A 19,536-nucleotide genomic window follows, 5' to 3' on the forward strand; every position below is an offset into this window, starting at 1 on the left:
AGTGTTTCTCTTCTATTCGATGGGAATCGGCTGAAGATCAGCTGCTCCAAGTGGTGGGCGTTCATTTGTGCTCCGTGAAATATCGATTTTATCGTAGGAAGAATAACCAGTAAATCGGCAGACGAGAATTAAGACGTTATGGCAATCGAATGATCGAGATACTGGGCTCTAGAAGGCTACAACTTGAAGGAGATGATGAACCCATGATCTTTTGGTGGAATCTAAGCGATTATCCAAGGCTTGGGGTTTCGTTTTTGGCTTCAAATAAACCTGGAAGTTTCTGGAAAGATCTTCAATTTCACTTGAATCTCTGGCACTATGTTCTTCTTTCCATCCCAAATGAAGGAACATACAAATCTGCTGGCTCTTCAAATGAACTCTGAAAGAAAAGACAGAAGCTGAAGCTGGCAGGGAATGAGAAAGAGAGAAGGTAGGGCCTTCTCCTTGAAGACTTAGCGAACAATCTCTCTTAGCATCCGAATGATTCATTAAGATCCCCGAAAACCACCTCATTTACACCTCTCTTTCGCTCTAAAAACTCTCTTTATTTCACCAAACGACACACTTTTTGAGCGGATTCATTTCCGCTCCCAACTTGCAGCCGAAGGCCTCACTGAACTCGGGCATATTGCTGAGCGTGCCCTGGACCCGGAACTCGTCGTAGGCATGGACATCGGTCTTCAGTTTCCTAACCCTGGAGCCGCTGTCCTTGCCATTGCACCAGGTCTGGGCGAACTTCACGAAGAACAGCTGTTTGTTGTTCAAGTCGACGCCGCGCAGGGGCCTCTCCAGCCAGGCCTTGTCCCCGGATTTCCTCTTGTAGGCGTAGTAGGCCATGCGGGTGCCGACATTGTCGGCTATGTTGTCGCCGGAGGTGAGACTGCCGTTGGTCTGGACGCCCATGAGGATGAACTTGTTGTACTGCGACTCCAGGCAGCGGTAGCGCTCCTTGAAGTTCCTCAGCGAAGTGGCCGACCACCAGTTGACCCTCTTGCCGTCGTAGTTGTACTGGTAGCAGTACGAGTCGAAGCCGTGGGCCATCTCGTGGCCGATGATGTTGCCAACGCCGGCGTACTTGAGGACGTCGGGGAAGTCCCGGTGGTAGAAGGGCCACTGGGCCATGCCGATGGTGATGAAGGCCAGGTTCAGGAAGTCCGCATAGTAGGCATTCACCGTCCGCGTGGGCATCAGCAGAGGTATGAGAGCCTTGTCCACCGATCGGAGTCGTATGCTGGCCCTGCTGCCCTCGATTGTGCAGAGGTTCTCCCACCAGTTGCCGGTCATGTTGATCTCGCTGTACACGTGATCGAGCACCTCGCGGTGCTGCAGATCGTCGGTGTAGCCCACCAGGATATCCATCGAGGCGAGCTTTGTCTTGGCCTGCGACCGGGTCTCGTCGTCCAGCCAGGTGTGGTGGTCTAGCAGGTCGTAGAAGGTGTCCTTGATGTCCCTGGCCACACCGAGGATGTCTGCACGTCTGTGCTTATCGAACACCTTCCCAATGAACCACGGAAGGATGGCGTAGTTGAAGTAGGTCTCTGTCAGAGAGCGGCACTCGCTCTGAACGCCCCCCGCTTTGGTCTGGGTCTTCCAGAGGGCATAGAACTTCAGCAGGACACGCATCTTCACGTAGGAGCGCAGGGTTTCAAGGGGGGTCTGCTCCAGGAAGTACACCAGATCGTTGACGCCGTCCAGTTGATTGATCACGGGCCAGCTGGAGTCTTGGGTGCCGTTGAAGGCCACATCGAAGAAGCGGGTCCAATTGAGACGATCCTGCTTGTGTTTGCCCAGGAACTCCTTCAGGCTGAGCTTCTCCGTTTCGTTGCGAGTCCTGCCGAGGGCCGTAAGGTTCTTCTCGAAGGCAGAGAGATTGACGTAACTCTCCACGAACTGTTTGGCCTTTTCCAGGTTGGCTTCCCAACCAAAATCCCGTGTCATGTTCTTCAGATGCTCATCGCTGTAGGTCGCCAGGACCTTGACAGGCGGAGACAGCAGCACATCGAACTTCCTGGAGGATGTACTATAGTGGACTTTAAGCGGCAGCAAGGGATAGACGTCGTATTTGGACATGAAGTTGATATAAACCCAGTCCAAAGACTCATTCTTGGCTGAAGCCTGATCCTTGAGGCGATCGTCCTTTTGCTGCTCCAGATGCTGATAGCCCAAGGACATGTTGGCCTTCACCTCCAGGCAGCTGGCAAAGAACTGCTTGGCTTTCACCTCCGCAGATCTGGTGCCGTTTGGGCCCAGTTCCTGGAGCTCCTTTTGGGTGACGTTCTGCAGAAAGCCCAGGACCTGCTCATCGATCTTCGCCTGAACGGCCGACAGGAAGCTCGTGTTCCTGGCCATCTCCGGCACCAGCTCCGACTTCTTCCAGCCTCCGCAGCTGTACTCGTAGAAGTTCTCGCAGGGATCAATGCTGCGATTCATCGCGGACAGCAGAAACTTTCCATACTCCTCTAGGAGCTCCTCGCTGTGGTTACTCTTGTGGGGCAATGAGAATATATCGTCGCTGGCTAACACGCGGCCGACGACCACAGCGAACGGTATTAACGTGGCCAATAGAGCGGGGATCATGGTCCGCTGGGAGCTGTTTTCGATTGTAGTTGCGCAACCGGAGACCGACACAAATGTTCTAAACTTTTTTGGCAACGCGCTCGGGCCATTTATACGGTCTAGAGGGTCGCGGGAGCAGCCAGCCCCACGCCTCAGTGGGTTAGGTAATCCAGCGAACAGACAAACAGACCACAGAAATCGCATTAGTGGAAACAATTTATTGTTACCCCAGAATCCCCAGACGAATCTCTGGCGAAATCTTGGCATTCTTCAATTAACCGCAATTCTCCAAAGAACCTTCTGCCCAGCACTTTGGCCCCTTATCACTCGCCACGTATCTGGGTATCTGCGTATCTACCGAGAGTACCATCCCGAGAAAGCTCCCCCCCAGCTGTCCCAAAAAAAAAACTGATTTAACTATTTTATCGTTCTCCGTCGATCAAAACTCTCTCTCTCTCTGTCTGTCTGTCTCTTCCTCTCCCTCTCCCTTTCTCTGTCTCTGTCTCTCTCTGTGAATGTCACATGTTAATGACCCCGTTCCGAAATAATCACCGCAATTATAATGCAAACATTTCTAAATGGTTTTAACCCTCTCTTCTCTGCCAACCAATTTAATATATATTTTATTTGGACTGGATTTTGTGTTTGTTTGGTGTTTGGTCTCGTATGAAGTCGTTACATCAGGCATTTGGCCGAGAAAAACTGGTAAAAAAGTAGAAAATCAATTTCAATATCAAAGTTAATGATGGTCGGAAATTTAAAATAAAAGTGTATACTACATATCGTTAAACGAACTTTTGTTATACTTTTAGTTTAATTCTGAATTAATCTATAACTTCTTTGTTTATTTTTTTTTTAATTCTTAAAATTTTTAAAAATAATTTTTGGATTAAATATTTCACGTAAGTTATAATCCATAAAATATAATAAATGTTTTGTTATTAAATATGTATATTAAAAAAATAATAATAATAATAATAATAAATAATAAAAAAATATAAAAAATACAAAATGATATAAAGATATAAAATGTTGCAATAAAATTCGTATTAAATATAAAACAAATTATATAAAAGTTCAAATATACATAACTTCAGAAAGTATTTTTTTAAATTAAAATTAAAAACTTAAATCGAATATCGATAGCTATTCGAACATAATTGTATCTTTTATCTACTGCGAAACTGGCTTCAATCAAGTACTTTAAAAATTTTTTATCTATCGATAAATACAGAAAATGTATCTGCCGTTTTAGGGCACAAGCTTCTACCTTTCTTGGTTATTTGGTAGTTTATTAACTGGAATATCCATACTATATAGTTTAGTACCCGTCTTGAGGTCCCCACCATCTGCCTGGTATACTATCCACCGCTCTCTGGCCTTCCTGTGTAATTACCCAATTCATTTCGCACTCAATCTCTCCTGCTGTGTGGTCCTGTTTCTCAATTAAAAATATTTCCACAGAAAAGAAGTAAAAATCATAATAAAAAAAACGAGAAAACTCATATGGATCATCGGCAGAATATAGATATTCAGGGGAATTTCGCTCAGAGCCATTGCGTAATTGAAAATGCTGAAAGGATCGCTTAGAAAGGACCAACTGCGAATGCATTGCTCCGGCTCCCAATCCTATTCTCCTGCAATGCTGTCACCCTGCAGCTCTTCCCCCTTTTCACTTTTCACTTTTTGTAATGTGTTTGCCAGCCGGTGCATGCAACAAAGGGGCACAAAGGATAAAGGATACTGCCGCAATGTGAAATCAAGGCGCATAGGAAAGCAATAAAGAGCCAGGTAGGGGAGTCGGCAGCCAGGATGCGTGTTAATCGCCATGTTGCAGGTAAATATAATCGCACAAAGTAACAATGCCAAAAAGGAGCTGCAAAGGAGACGCAACCGAAGGATTCCTAGACGGATAGGAAGGATGCCCGGGGGGGGATCCCTATCCCTGTCGGCTTGGAGCGCCTTCGAATCCTTTTTGGAACAGCTTGCACGGCTCAGAGCAGGATGCTTCTGTAGCAAATTGAGCAAATTGAGGATTTAATGTTCAGTTTTTTAACAATTGTGGCTTGTGGTAGAGCAGCTGCTCATCGTACACCTCCCCCTCCCTCTCCTCCTGGCAACTGTGCAAGCAAGAGTCCTTTGATTTGCTTTCCCTTCCTTTCATTTGATTGAAACTTTCACCTTTAGATCTCGATTTTCAACGAGAGTCCCCCCGACCCGGCAGATTGCAAGGATTGAAAGGACTCGCGCGCTAACCTTGACTGGCACGAGCATTCAGGCAGATTGACAGCATCGAAATGAGAGATATTGAAAGCAGGAAGCCTTTCCAGTAATTAGAAGTCAGAGTCAGCTTTCGGGCCCAGCCCTAACTCGTTTTCTCGTTTCATTTTCATAATCCCCGGCACACTTCTTCCCCCGAAACCCCTGGCATTTCCATTTCCGGTTTGTCAACCCTTTCTTCAAGATGTCGCGTGGCCAGCACTCGCCCAGCCCCGCTGCCACGGGGGTGACAACGGGTTAAACGTTAACTAATATTTTCCCTATTTCCTTATTGTTATTTTGATGCCAAAGAATGCGGGAAATGACTTTCCTGCGGCTGGGGGGGGCCTTTGTTCTACCTGCCGCCTGCTCGTAAATCAAATTAATATCCATATATCTGATCGGTCGGGATATACGCGTATCTCTGGTTACTCTCTGGCTTCAATCACAATTATCTCGTGTACTCCTCCCCTCCATTATTCACACAGTTTTTGGCGCTCTAATGAACATTTTGTGGTCGCCTTGGACTTGGACTGAGGCCATTCGTTATTGTTATTTTTTTTTTTTCTTTTTTTGGAACTCTCTGGATCATTAGCCATAGGTCAGAGTTTCATTCATGAAATGATCTGATTTGATGTTTTTTTGTGTGTCTGTGTCTCGGCTTGGAAATGATCAGCAAAAACAGTAGCAGTAAACCGTAAAGAATGAGAAAAAGTAGAGGAAAATTTATGATATTTATGGAAAGATTTCTAAAAAAAAATTATAGGCATTTTTAAAAAGAATTTTAAGAACTAAAAAAGATTTATCCGGCTATACAGATATTTATTTAATTTCTCTAGTCTAGAACACTTCTCAATATTTAAAAAAAATTCTTTATATGGAATTTTAAGAACAAAAGTCTCATCGATATATCGACCATATGTTCATTTAATTTCTCCTTAAACTTTACATAATAATAATTATATTTTTATTATTTAAATTCTATTATTTCATTATTTTTTTTTTTTATTCTAAAAATTCTCCCATTTTGGAACCCCCGCCACCCACTTAGACACCCATCCACCCCATTAGAGCCTTGTCATTTGGCTAATAAAGATTTACCCCATCACTCAGTCGGCTGGAGGGAGGGGGGCGTGGCATTCGGCCCACACTTATGAGCAAGAACGCCCACACTCGGGGATGCACAAATGTTCAGATTTCCCTCGATTTCACTCCCCCAGCGGGTCCTTATCTAAAAACTATAAAATCCAAATTATGTACAGATTTCATAATCAATCAAAGTCATAAATGAAATGATTGCAGTCAGCAACAAAAAAAAACAAAAAACAATTGATGGGAGAACTGATTCAAAAACGGAACCAAAAATATGGCGTACAACCCCCACAGAAACAGCGTCACTAAATGGGGATGAGAGAGGGTTTGAGCCCTGTACACGAGAAGGTGGCAAGGCGTATCAGAGTTCCATAATGATGAGTAATTGATAGTGACATAAACGGTTTCCATAGGCAATATGGTAGGCAAAGGCCAGAGGAAGGGGTTACCCTGCGATAGGGGATGGGCGCAAAGGGGTGCAAAAGCCAGCAAGTGCTGATAATGATATCGAAAATCCCCTTTTTTAACCCTTTTTTTTGGGACATTTTTACACGATTTTACACAATTCTCACTTCATTGCGACAACAGTCTATAAAAATGCAATTGTTTAACCCTTGCTCTCTCTCACTCTTTCTCTCCGTATCTCTCTGATTTATAGTTTTTGCTACAAGCTGTCGTGGCAAAACAATATTAAATCCCTGGTATCTGAGGCCTGCCGAGGGCATTGGATATCATAATTACAATGGAAACGGGAACGGCAACGGCAACGGAAAGGGCAGCAACAGGGACATCAACAAGGATATGGCACACATGACTTCCGCTCTGGAGGGAGGAGCCATGGGGGATGGCCAGACATGTCTGCTGCCGGCCCCATCATATTTTGGCATGGAAACACTGGCATCTGTCAAGCAGCACCAACAGCAGCATCAGCATCAGAAATCCCTGCCAGACTTTCTAATACCATTGCATGAAATTATGTTCCAACAACATCATTATCAGCAGAGAACAGCAGCAGCAGCGGCAGCGGCGGCGGCAGCAGCAGCAACAGCAACATCAGCAACAACAATGGGCACATTAATTAATAGTCTGCCTCCCGGTCTGGGGGCATACCAGTCCTGCGGCCAGGGCCCGGGCCCGGGACAGGGCAAGCCCGAGACATTCAAGTCATTAACCCCACCGAAGCAGGGCCCCAACGGTGAGCACTTGTTCGTCCGGCACTTTCACGAGCGGGACCGCCTCATCCGAGAGCACCAGCTGAAGCAGCAGCTATTGCGTGACGAGGAGCTCTCTCTGGAAGCACCACCCCACCACCAGCAGCCGCAGGAGGAGCCGTCCTGCGCCCGGGAAACCCCTGCGTCTGTGCTGGAGCATAACCATCATTGGCATGGTGTCGTCTATGATGGCAATGGCCATGCCAGGAAGCTGTTCGGCATTGCCCCACCGCCAGCGCAGCCCCAGCCCCAGCCGCAGCCCCCACCAACTCCGCAGCCAGCCGTCCAGCCAGTCAGGGAAGTCCTGACCTCCTCCGCTTTCTCTGCGCTGGCGGAGCCCGCCAAGGACCTCATCATTTACGAGCAGCCGACACCAAACGGACGACATTGTCGTCCCGCCAACAAAGGTAAGTTTTATGCCCCAACTAATTGTCGTTGTTGTTGGAGGCCAAGAGGTTGGAGTGGGTTCAGGTGGGGGTTAAGCCATTGAGTAAAAATGTGGATATTATATTCGATATATACTCGTAAACGGTGTCCAAAAGGAACTTTTGAGGGCGTTCAGGTGGGGGGAGAATTCTTTGTTGGATTTCATTATGATTATATCGTATCTTCCTAAATATTTCCTAAGAAAATTAGCTATATTTATGCCCGAGTCCTTCTTAATCCATCAATTTGGAAAAATACTGGCTACTCTGGCTACTTCCAGGGAACCTTTTTACTCACTCCTGTATTACTTCTTGACCCATGCCTTTGTTCACCTTTTCCTAGCCCCAAAACCCCAACCCCCTTGGACCAACTCAATTACAAGCTCTCAACTTAATACAATACATTCCATGCCATCACCTAGCCCCAGAACCCAACCCCCAAGAAGGTAAAGGCTCCCCCATGTTGGCCGAGAATTGCCAACATACAAACTCCATTTAAAATCACTAAAATATTAATAAATTTTACAAAAGTGCGAACAAAATATGCGTGAAAATTCTCAAGTGCGGCAAAGGGCGACGGCAACGGCAACGGCAACCTTTACAACTTTATTTAATGGAATTTAAAACCACTTTGTCTGCCCAGTGGGTGGGCGTGGGCGTGGGCGTGGGCGTGGGTGGTTGCACGAAAAAGGTTGCTTGCGGCGTACAACACAAAACCGAACCACAATTGCATGAGGTAACGGTAACCTTTGACAGGGACACAACTGAGAACAAAAAATAAAAAGTAAACTCCAAAAATCACCCTCACAAAAAGTAAAGTAAAATCCAAAGGGAAAGCTCTAACACGGCGCTGGTGTCACTACCAACTGTGACCCGGTGCTCTGAGCAGCTTATGGCCAATTGAGCCCTGCCTCGGGGACCGCACTCTGCTGGGGGTGGCACTGGCACCGGCACTCACCCCACCCAACACCCAACGTCCAGCAAAAAAGATATACGTACTCTCGTGAAGTAAATCCAATAAAAACGCTTTACAAGCTGTAAAGCAAAGATCATAAATCCATTTTGAGCCCGCCAGCCCGCCATTCAAATGCGATTTACATTTTTTTTTCAACGACTTAAAAATGGTTGCTCGGTGCACAAGGGTTAGATTTGCATAGATTGATAGCATTGAAGGTCTAGGGGGAGGGAAGTCTTGGGAAAGCCTGAAAATGGCGTTAGTTTGTTAGGGATTTTCATGGAGCTTATCAAGGGGTTGCTTAAGTCTTAGAGTCTTAAATGATGGGAGCTAGAAAAACAGAAACAATAATCAAAGGTTGAGGATTACATATATAATTTTGATTAAAATCGTTCGATTTTTAAACCATTCAAATTAGGAAATTAAAGAACTTCTAGGGCTGAAAAAGGTCATCTCTGAGAGTATGCCGCTTTTATTCCAAAGAATTTAAATTCTAAAACAAAAAGACTGCAAATATATTATTCAAATTGAGTTGTTTTCCATTCCATGGGTTCCAGACATTCAGTCAAAAATAATAGTAGCTTATGGAGGTCTTTAAAATAATAAACCATACAACAATATTAATTTTTTAAGACTTAATTTGATTCAATTTCAATTTATTACAATATATTCATTATGGGTTTTTTAAGGTCATAAACAACCTTAAGAAGACAATCATGCTTTTTGTTCATGGTTCTTCGACTTGAAGGAGAATGGTTTCAGTATTTTAATGAAGGAATATTTCTTGTATATTTTTCCAAAGTTTCTCATACCAAAAATTTCTAAAAAACCAAATTAAATTCATTAAAATCCCCTTCCTATACCAAAATCAAATATAAAACAAAGACCTTCCATACTAGACTTCCATCTAATGTTTTTTCCCACAAGTTCTTAAGTTTCTCCGCGTCTTCTAAAAAAGTAACGGATTTCTTATGAAACTCTCAATTTTCCACCCAAAATGGGTTAATCGACAGGCAGGCATATAAATCAATATGTCTTCGGCAAATCCATAGAAACAAAATGTGAGAAAATTGTGCAAAAATTCCGTTAGATATCCCGTACTTAATCAGAGCCCAAGCACCCAAAGAAAAAAGGGAACCGCAACTGAATTTTTTTTCTGCCCTTTTCCCACCCTCCAAGCAGACAAAATCGCACAAAAAATCACTCAAAATGTATTTTTTGTGCGCCTTTGTTCAATTTGAATTTCTTTCAATTTCGAGCTATTTTTACCTTAAAAAATTACGCATTATTGGGGTACATTCACCCTTAGGTAGGACCATACTAAGGGGTTGTTGCTACCCCTGTGTCTGTGCCTCTCTCTCTCTCTCTCTCTCCCTCCTACTTCCTTTGCTCGGGTGTGTTTTCCTTTGAGCTAAGCTGTGGAAGATCGTCGGTAATCCTCGACAGTGATCCTCAATTTTTACCCTTGAGTCCTTCGTTTTTTCTTGTAGTTTTTTGCCTGTTTTCTTGCCCAAAAAAATTGCGCGCAATTTTCTTGGGCATTGTGCGGGGAAAAACTCTACGGAAAATGCATTATTTTTCTGTGTGTTTCGGGTACTCTGCGAAGGGTTGCCGTGCCAGTGGCGATTGACAGCGATTTTCTGTGGCAGATCCCCGCAAGGCAAGTCGAAATCAATAAACGTTAATAAATAATCCAAGCCGGGAAGGTTCCGCTCTCAGACGGGAAGATGCGGCGCCACAAATACGGAAGTAAAGGGACATTTAGAGGCTGCCTTTGTCCTCTCCTCTATTGATTTCCGTTCCTGAGGTTTTCTCATCGATTTGCACTCGCTTTTTCGGGTTCTTTTATTAGGTTTTGGCGCGTTATTTTTCTGTTGTACGAGCAGATGAAAAGAGTTGAAACTTTTTGTTTTGGAGGGAACGCCATTTCGAGAGGGTTCTTTTCTGTGAAGAGGTTTTCGATTGGGGGGGGAGCTTTTAAAGACCAATGATTGGTTATAGTTTATAAAGTGAATCGGAAAAGACAATATAAATAGTAAGATGAGTAACGGCCATACATTTCTTTGGATAACATTTTTCCAGGGTGTCTTTTGAAATCTAAACTGTTGAAAAGCCACATTAGAGCCCTGAATTTCAATTGTTTTCGACTTTTAAAAGTGGAATTTTGGATAGTATTGTTTCAATATTCCAAACGATGTTCCCAACCTTTAAATGACGCATTTTCTTACCATTTAAAGATCTAAGTTTAGCTCTAACTCAGTATTAAAGCCCCAACCACATGCAAAATTCTACCAGCATTAAAGCCATGCGGTTAGCCTCGTACTCGGGGGTGTCCGCCCCCCGCCCCCCAGACAACCAATTCAGAAAACTAAGGGAAAACCGACCGAATGCTAGTCTCGTCTTATTTGCTTAACGCAAATTGGTATGTCATTTTAATGCGTTGCAACAACAACAACAGCAACAGAGAGGAACGAGAAGCGACAGGAAAATGTTGGAAAATTCGCATTGGAGATAGAGTAAAACCACCCAACATTGTAGCTGGACCATGTTCCGGGTTCCGGGTTCTGCTGATGTCCTTGTCCTTGTCCCGGTCCCGGTCCCCGTCTGTTTTCGTCATGCAAAGTGTGTGTGTGGTTTATCCCCCTTTCCCATCGCACCACCCCCCCCCCCATTGTCCCTTGTCCCCTTGTCCAACGAGGCTGCCAAGCGTTTATTTTCTTGATTAATTTCAATGCCCAAAAACTTTTTCGGTTGCCCTTCATGGTTGCCATGTGTATTGTGTGTGAATCTCCCTTTTGATACCCAGTATTTAGAGAGGTTTGAAGGCTATATATATAGAGAGCCGGGAGGGCTTTTCTGAGCCTCCTTATAAGATATTCTCGCATTCCTAAGCAATATCTGCATTCGAGTGGAGCTAGCAAACAAAATGCTTATTTTTTCGGTTTCCAAAAAGCTTCTATATCTAAAATATCTGCTTGAACTATATATAGGGTCATTATATACCAATCTATAAAATATATCAATGCACAAACCATCGTTTGGCCCTCCAAAAACCAACTCAGTCGGAATATTCCTTCCCGTACTATCAGTGTTCTTCAGATGTCTATAAATAAGCCCCACTAATGGGTATCTTTTATTCGGTTTCTGTACCCAACTAGTGGGCTCTTCCTCATTGTAACAGTGTGTGTGTGTCCTGTCCTGTCCAGTCCTGTCCTAGCCTGTCTGGTGTGTCCTGGCCCTGTCTGCTTTTGGCAAATAATCAAATTGCCTAGACACCGCCCAGGAACTTCAGGGGCCCCAGAAATAACAGACAACGTGGAAAACTATCCAAAGTGAGGAACTGTTTATCTTTTGTCTCCCAGTGACAAGTTTAATCAGGAGCAGGAAAGGATAACTATTGAAATTAGTTTGGCGGGGTTGGGGGGGGACACACACACACTGTGTATTGGGGGTTGGAACTACAATGCCTATTGATTTTTCTGCATTTCCTTTCGAACTTAAATCATTTTGGCACTTTAATGTGAAGGAGGCGGTCACCGTCCTGCGTCCTGTGTGCATCCTGAGGCAAAAAAACATTAATTCTGCAGTTTTAATTAAAATGTTTCAGGCAAGTCCGGAAATAGTATACGTATAAGGGACTTTTGCTCATTCTCTCTTTCTCTTTCTCTATCGCTCTCGCTCTCTTCGTGTTCACTTACGCTCAGCGCAAAAGCTTAAGCAAAAGCGGAGGAAGTGCAGTCACAGTCATAATCATAAAATGTATGCGCTGTCACCAGAGCTGCATAAGCTCTCTCTCACACACGGTCTCCTGCAGCCGAATCGGTGGTCTCCTACTCCTCCTTGCCTTCTGCACAAGGAAAAAACACACGTAAAAGAGAGTGAAAGAGAGAGAGAGAGAGAGCACTACAACACTTGTTGTAATTACTCGCCCGAGTCCCAGTCGAAGTCGCAGTCGCAGTCTCAGTCGCAGTCACCGTCGCAGTTCAATGGCTGCCCTGATGTTTATATGAATGTGTTTTGTGTTTATATAATCACACCGAAATGCTCCACTTGATGGCTGGACTGTGAGAACTGGACTGGAGATTGAGCAGAGATTCCAAAAGGATATTGAGCACAGTGGAACGCGAAGGATATATAGGGGAAACAGATGCAGTCGGTAGCTAAATTGTGTGGGAGTGTGATATGATTTACACTAAAAGAAATATTGGCTTAAGGAGTACTTTTAAAGAAAGATAAATGTAGGTGCAACTAAAGAGGAGTATATCGGAAGATGAGTATGGTTCATACTTTTATTTGGTAGTCCAAGGAACCGAAGAAAAAGGGAATCTCTTCTAATGGGGCTAACTTTTTGGTCTATGCTGATGTCGATCTTCGCTATGTGTGAGATCTCCTGGGTGCCGAAGACCATGCCAATCGCCTGTGACCCCAGCTCGTGGCCCGAATTTTTAGTTCAACAAAAACTATATATACTTTTATTCGCAACCACGATAGAAAGAGGGAACAGGCAGAACAGAAATGCCTATCGTATACCAGCTAACACTGCAACGTTAGCCAACACTGCTCCCATATCGTCACATAAGCATAGGTCAAGGAAACTGCCTGCCAATAGGTCAATGACCATAAAAGAACAGCAATGAAAAATAGCATTATATCAATAGTATTTTTAGGAACCTAGATAAAGACCTGCCTGACAAGGAAATTAGCATAAATATGTCTGTCTACTTCTGACAAATAAATCAACTCAAAATCAGAATAATACAATAATCGAATAATCAATCGATACTACCTCAAAGTGCACCAATCCAATCTGGAACTAATATCGAACACTCCCCAGAACAACACAAAACCCCAAAAAAAATAAACAAAAAACTCATTATAAACGAACTTTCGGAAGGAAATCTCCCTAAACTTCGTTGCCCGTCCCACGACAACGCCAAATGCAATAATACTTTCCATATAAATTTCCTGCTATATACAGGACCAGACACCTTCTGGGGAGCACATAAGACGCCCCGAGGCAACCCACACTTAATTATGATTTACGTGGCTCTGGCAATGGGAGGGAGGCAGGGAGGGAGCATGGGGCAGATATGCAAAGAAAATTCTCAAAACGGCAACTGCGCAAGAACCCCCCCCTCGAAAGTTGCCCTCCCCGCTGGCGGGAACTGCATTATACATAGGCCACACCCATTCCGGAGGAGAAGTCAACTTGTGGCCTATGCTAATGCAGGAAAATGTGCAGGGGAAAGCGCAACAATAGAGTGGAGTGGAGTGGAGTGGAGAAAAGAGTGCAAGACGAAGATCTCAGCGGAATGCAGGCTACAAAGAATACGTTCCACACTCAAACGCACACAGAGACACGCTCTTTCCGACTCAACTAACGGTGCAGTGCCAGGGTTGATTGTGAGTGGAGTGGAGTGGAGTGGAGTGAAGCTGGCAGCAACAAAGAAAACCAGGAATAGGAAAAACTACTGCTGCAAATCATAAAGCATATCACACTCACACACACACTCACACTCAGAGCAGTGGCGAGACAGAGCACGAACGAAACGAGTGAGAGAGAGTGAGAGCGCATGCATTGCACATAACGGGTCCGACTGGCACTCGGTCTGCTGTCAGTTGCACATTCGGCAAACGAAGCTAGAAGGAGAAGGTCGGCTCGAAAGCGAACAACTGGCAAAAGAGACGAAGAACAAAGTGCGACGACGGGAACAAAAAAAAAAGACTTTAAACACGTGCGTGTCGTTTCGTGTCGCTGCTGGAAGTGAATGTTTGAAGTGTCGACTAAATTTGAATAAAATTTGACTAATTTGTGAAGTGACCCCAAAACAAAACAAAATCCAACTGCCACAAGATGATGGTGCTACAGCAGCGCCTTTGGGCTGCCACCAACGGCACATCGGCCGCAGCGACACAGGGCCAACAGCAGTCCCCCAATGCGGATCACAAATTGGACCATGAAAATGCAACAACAGCGGCACAACAATGTGAGTTTCAAGGTTGCCAACGCGCCCCAAAAAAAGGCAACTTAGGGTTGCCTCCCCTAGGCGCTAAGCAGGGGCTGTCAAGGGACCAAGATTTGCATATGGAATTCTTCGATTTCTTTGGATTGAAGTTACTTGGAATAATCTGATTAAATCATTTCGATTATTAATAATTCTAAACGATTTCCCTATAAAAACACACACCGCATAGGATTTATAGAGCTCTTACCTGTTGGCCAGGACTTTTCACTTTCTCAAGCAATAAATTTCCTCTAACAAGAGCAGATACAAAGAAAGGACCCATTCGGGCAGGCACAAAAGACACCGATGATGATTACACGCCCACACATTAGCATTTGAGAACTGGTCCTGGAATGCGAAATAGAAGAGGATTCCGGGGCACACACAATTTCCCTATCAGATCAACGATTTCATGGGGTTTTGCAACAGATCTTTGAGACGATGTCCGGCTGGGAGACGGTTCTTCGGTTCTTCGGTTCGGTTCGATTTTGGGCAGCAGCTGTCCTTGAGTGTCCCACTGAGCGAGCGTGTGATCGGAGTCGTCTCTCTGCTGTTTACATTTGCATCCTGGAAGTGTCCTTTTTACCTGTGCAGAAGGCTGTCTTTTTTTTGTGTTTTGTTCGGGGGGTATTTTGCATGAAAACAAAGAACAAACGAAACGTTTTTTTTCTGCTTATTTCTCGGCATTTTCTTGAATCTTTTACGGTTCCTTTTTTTTAGGGAATACGATTTCCCTGCCCTGCCCTGCCTAAAGCGAATCGTTTAAGAACAAAAGAGAAACCAAATTAGCCACAAAAGGCAATGTTTGTGTAATTACATCTAAGCCGAAGGTGCAAGGATGTTTGAGACTGGGAAGGACAATGCCTAACATGCAGATCATCTGCACAGCTTATATGCCGCAGATCCTTTGACTAATGCCACTTGTTATCCTCCTTTCACACCAAGTGGATTGGGGAGCCCACGTCCCTGCTAAGCTCTGGCCCCCGGCAATCCCACAAGAGAAAGCCATTACACGACCACAATGTCCGAGTGTCCAAAACGGGTAATCTGTATATTTATATTCTCCTGCCCGGGACATTATGCACAAGGATTCCCCAATATATTGTCGTAAAAATATGTTACTTTTTTGTGGGCCGTTGTCCTGCCGGGCCACTACTTTGCTTACGCCCCGAGGGAGCTATAAATTTAATATCTACTTTGCAAAACAAAAAACCAAATGGCACACAAAAAAAGAAAAGGGACAGCACAGGACACGGATGGACAGTGGCGAAAAGGAATGAGAGATGTACGGGGGGGGGATTTTTCCATTCAGTTGTGACTGAGTTAGGGATTGACTTTGCGAGTGGAAAACAGATTCCATTGCAGATGGAAATTTGTTTTGTTTCTCCGAGAGGATTCCATCTTTTGCCACTTCTCCGCTGGTCCACCACTCAACGAAAAATGGTGTGAAAACTACTCAAAAACATTAAGCGGAAATGGACCCTTAAAAGGAAAACTTTACAACAGTCCGTCGAGCACTCAGCGAAAAGCTTCAGCGTTGTAACAAATTTTTGCATGTTATATGCCATAAGAAATGTGTGTTACGAGTATGTCCGAATTCCTAATGGACATTTTACGAGCCAGACATGAAACGAAAGCACACTCCCAGTTGCCAGTGGGGGAAAATGCTCCTAAGTGTCCAGCCACTGGCTCGAAATTGAACTTGCAGAACGTGTCAGCTTGCATTTGCATTGGACTTTCTTTTGGGGTTAAATATGATTAAAAATTTAAAGAAATTTTTCGTTTTTTTCATTGCAGTTATGCGACACATGTCCAACTCTCCCACACCGCCCTCTCCGCTGCGGTCTCTATCAGGTAAATATGGCTAATCCTTGGTCACCATTGAGCAGACATGTCCGGCTCCTACTCCTGCGGCTACTCCTGCCTGACTCGTGTCGGAACGTGGCTACTTTGTGGCCAAATTGATTACTCACACGAGCTGCATTTTCTACAGACAATTTTTATAGTTTTATTGCTGTTCCTCTTCCTCCCTCCGTCCCTCTCTTTTTGCAATATGCAATCAACCCCGTACCCCAATACCTCCACGAGCTATCCCCGTGCGTGCCCCTGCTCTGGCTCTGGCTTAGGTAGTAGCTCAAAACTGCGGCTGGAAGTGAGGCTGGAGTTGGGTCTGGCAGTGGCAATAAGGCATTAGGTTTAGGGGTACCTATATGGATGGATGGATGGATAGATATAGGTGCTGCTGGCCAGCACGTGACTGAAGTGTGTCTGAGGTCAGGCCAGAAGAAGGCTTTGGGCTTGCCAAAAGATCATAAAAGTAGCAAAGAAGGCAAGGGTGGGATTGAAGTGGAGATACTCGAGGCTACCCTAACGAATAAACAGAAAATTCCTGGAATAAACCTAGAGCTGCAGAATTTCGAATATTAAAGTATTCGAAAAGCGAAAATTTTCAGTCATTTTCTTAATTTATTTCCCCATAATTAATTAAATGGAAAACTGTGCCTGTTAAATTTCAAAAATTACCAAAATTTATAAATTTCCACTATTGTTTCCCCTTCGGGCATTTCCATTGAAACCGCCACAAATCATTCGCATTTCCACCCACACAGCCGCCCCGCAGTCCCCGTTAGAAACAACCCCCAAAACAGCAGATTGCATATACACATACATTTACATGGAAGATGATCCTTCTTATGTAGGTCCTATGCTCTTTTGACCTTGCTGCCTCCCACCCTCGCTGACCCCTCGCCTGACCCTCTTCGGCACGCAAATAAACAAACAAAAACAGAAACAACAATTTGTCAAAATGTAAATTTTCCTCCGATTGCCAGAGCTATTATGTCAGGACCCGAACCCTCGGGACAACCCCTAACAAAGTGCAACTAATCTATGCAAAAACATGCAAGGGGCATGCCACCCCATTTGAATACGAGGCGCGTTAACAGGGTTGCCGAATGCCATCCGATAGTAGGATGACAATTAAACTTGCATTTTTATTGGTTTACACAAATTATGCGAATCAATCGGGGTAGGGGGCAGCACCCTTAGCACCCTTCCAGCCCATTATGCATATTCAAATGTGTCACAACATCGCAGGGAACGGGGCGGGGGGAATGGAAGGGAATCCTATCCACAAAAAAGGGTTGCTTGCTTCGGCCGCTAAAAAACTCAAGTGGCAGAACATCATTACAATAGAAGGGCAAACTGTTGATCCGACAACCGAGCCGGAACCCCGTTTAACATATCATTTGAATAGCGTTGAGGTGTGAAGCCCTGTGCCAGGGGTAACGTAACCCACAGCGAAGGGTTACCCTCTGCTGTTTTTTTTTTCTCTTTCGAGTGTCACTTGTTGGGCCTCGACTCTTTCCCCTCCTGTCTGGGTGCTTGCCGTTATTCAAATTGAAAGGATTTGGTTGCGTGAAGTTAATTGCGGTAATTCGATGAAGGATATTATAATCAGACGGCTTTGATTGGGTGTTCCGTACTCTGTTCTTTAAAGTCCCTCCTGGGGGCGTTTCGAGGGCGTTTTGTGTGGCATGCAAACAAGCAGGAACATCGCTCTAAAGCGATTCCATATGCTTTCATATGCCTTTATAATGAAGGAGTTGAGGGAGCCGAAAGGCGTGACGAGCTGTTGATTAAGGGTTTAAGTGGGGGGTAATGAAAGTGCCAAAGGGGTTAGGGCTGGTATTATATGGGTAGAGGCTCTAGAATTGTTTGGGAAGGTAGTTTTTTATAAAAGCTAATAGATGGAGTGATACTTATGATTAGTAATACTTTCTGAATAATTTAAACGGGGGTAAAAGGAGTTATTTACAGGAAAGTAGATGGTATTACTCTTCGATAGGTGCATATGAAATGAGATTTGCCCAAAAAACCTTCAATTCATGGCAGACTTTTCCAATATCTAATCCATTTTCCACTACTCATATGCAGATAAAATGCCTGAGATATACCCATAAAAATAATTGGATTTGCAATCTCCCCCTCCTCGCAGTGCACTCTCTCTTTGCATCTCGCTGGCCATATCTTTCCCATAAATCGGAACGCACTTTACTCCCTGCCAGAGTCCAGAGTCCACAGTCCAGAGCGAATGCTGGAAAAACCCACCCCTGAAAGTGTGCAGGGGAGAAAAGAGTACAGAATAGCAAAGAGAAACAAAGCGGGCAACACTTCATTTGTCAGTGGAAACACATTCACGTTCACACATTGAGGCATTGTGGCAGGACCGGGCAGGACACCATCAGCAGGAGAACACATCTGCTCGTGGTCCATGGACCCAGACACAGACACAGACACAGACATCACCTGGTTCGCGTTTCGGGATTTCGGGGTTTCGGGGATCGCTGCAGGCGCATTCCCCGTCACAAAGGATCGGATGCCAGTCTCTCTTGGGCCCCTGAACCTGGGGCAACTTGCTCCAGCAGCTTCTTGACTTTCCTCCTTTCTCTGCGGGCAAAAACAATGCAACTTTGAACCCTTTTCTGTTGGAAGCCAATAGCAAGTTGCAGTTTCCCAAAAAAATGTATGCCCGAGACAGCTCGTGCATTCACGATTGTTGCAGCATTTGTAACGAATTGTTTAAAATCCCATCCTACAACCGGGGGTTGCAAAAAGGGTGACAAATTTTTGGGTTTGCCTCTGCGTAGCCTAACCCTTAGATGATTCCCATTTTTGACTGGTTTCCGATTCGATTCCTTTGGCCTAATTATGTTATGGCGGATTCAGCTTTTGCCAGGAGTCGTAAAAACAGCTGCCCCCATATGAGATTTTAAAGTTCCATCCAGCCCGCATCCGAAACACCCGATTCGTAAGCCTCTGGCAGCAGGTCTGATCTCACGTCGGGGTGGAATATCCTATCCGCTTAAAACTATCATATCTACTGCTTAAATCGGTTTAAAGCGTTTAATTTGTTGCCTTGTTCTTGTTCTTTGCCATGGAAACGTTTGTTAGGGTTTTCCGATGATACGGGAAAGCGGTTTAAGGTGGTAAGCGGTAAAAAAAGTTCTAGAATGATTAATTTTGTTTCAAAT

General features: G+C 44.6%; 2 protein-coding genes across 5 annotated transcripts in view; one reads left to right on the plus strand and one right to left on the minus strand.

Moving 5' to 3' along the window:
* pdm2 (POU domain protein 2) overlaps positions 1 to 19,536 on the plus strand; it is a 43,460-nt gene that overhangs the window by 20,914 nt on the left and 3,010 nt on the right. For 3 of the 4 annotated variants that reach the window (XM_033380075.1, XM_033380076.1, XM_001356525.4), the window contains exons 3-4: positions 6,566 to 7,525; positions 16,301 to 16,357. In XM_033380075.1, coding sequence (XP_033235966.1) covers positions 6,566 to 7,525; positions 16,301 to 16,357 — 1,017 coding nt within the window. Of the gene's footprint in view, positions 1 to 6,565; positions 7,526 to 14,081; positions 14,486 to 16,300; positions 16,358 to 19,536 lie in introns of those variants that run through there. The other variant, XM_015180481.2, reaches the window with a different exon arrangement.
* Nepl7 (Neprilysin-like 7) lies at positions 531 to 2,843 on the minus strand. The gene has a single exon (XM_001356526.4). It carries the CDS (start codon positions 2,821 to 2,823, stop codon positions 550 to 552), a length of 2,274 nt encoding a protein of 757 aa, XP_001356562.3. The 5' UTR covers positions 2,824 to 2,843; the 3' UTR covers positions 531 to 549.

This window comes from Drosophila pseudoobscura, chromosome 4 (assembly GCF_009870125.1).
Source record: "Drosophila pseudoobscura strain MV-25-SWS-2005 chromosome 4, UCI_Dpse_MV25, whole genome shotgun sequence".
Classification (NCBI taxonomy): domain Eukaryota; kingdom Metazoa; phylum Arthropoda; class Insecta; order Diptera; family Drosophilidae; genus Drosophila; species Drosophila pseudoobscura.

Bases quoted from the DNA above. Each gene is read 5' to 3' on its own strand.
- Nepl7 (XM_001356526.4), bottom strand. From the start codon at position 2,823: ATGCCAAGATTTCGCCAGAGATTCGTCTGGGGATTCTGGGGTAACAAT.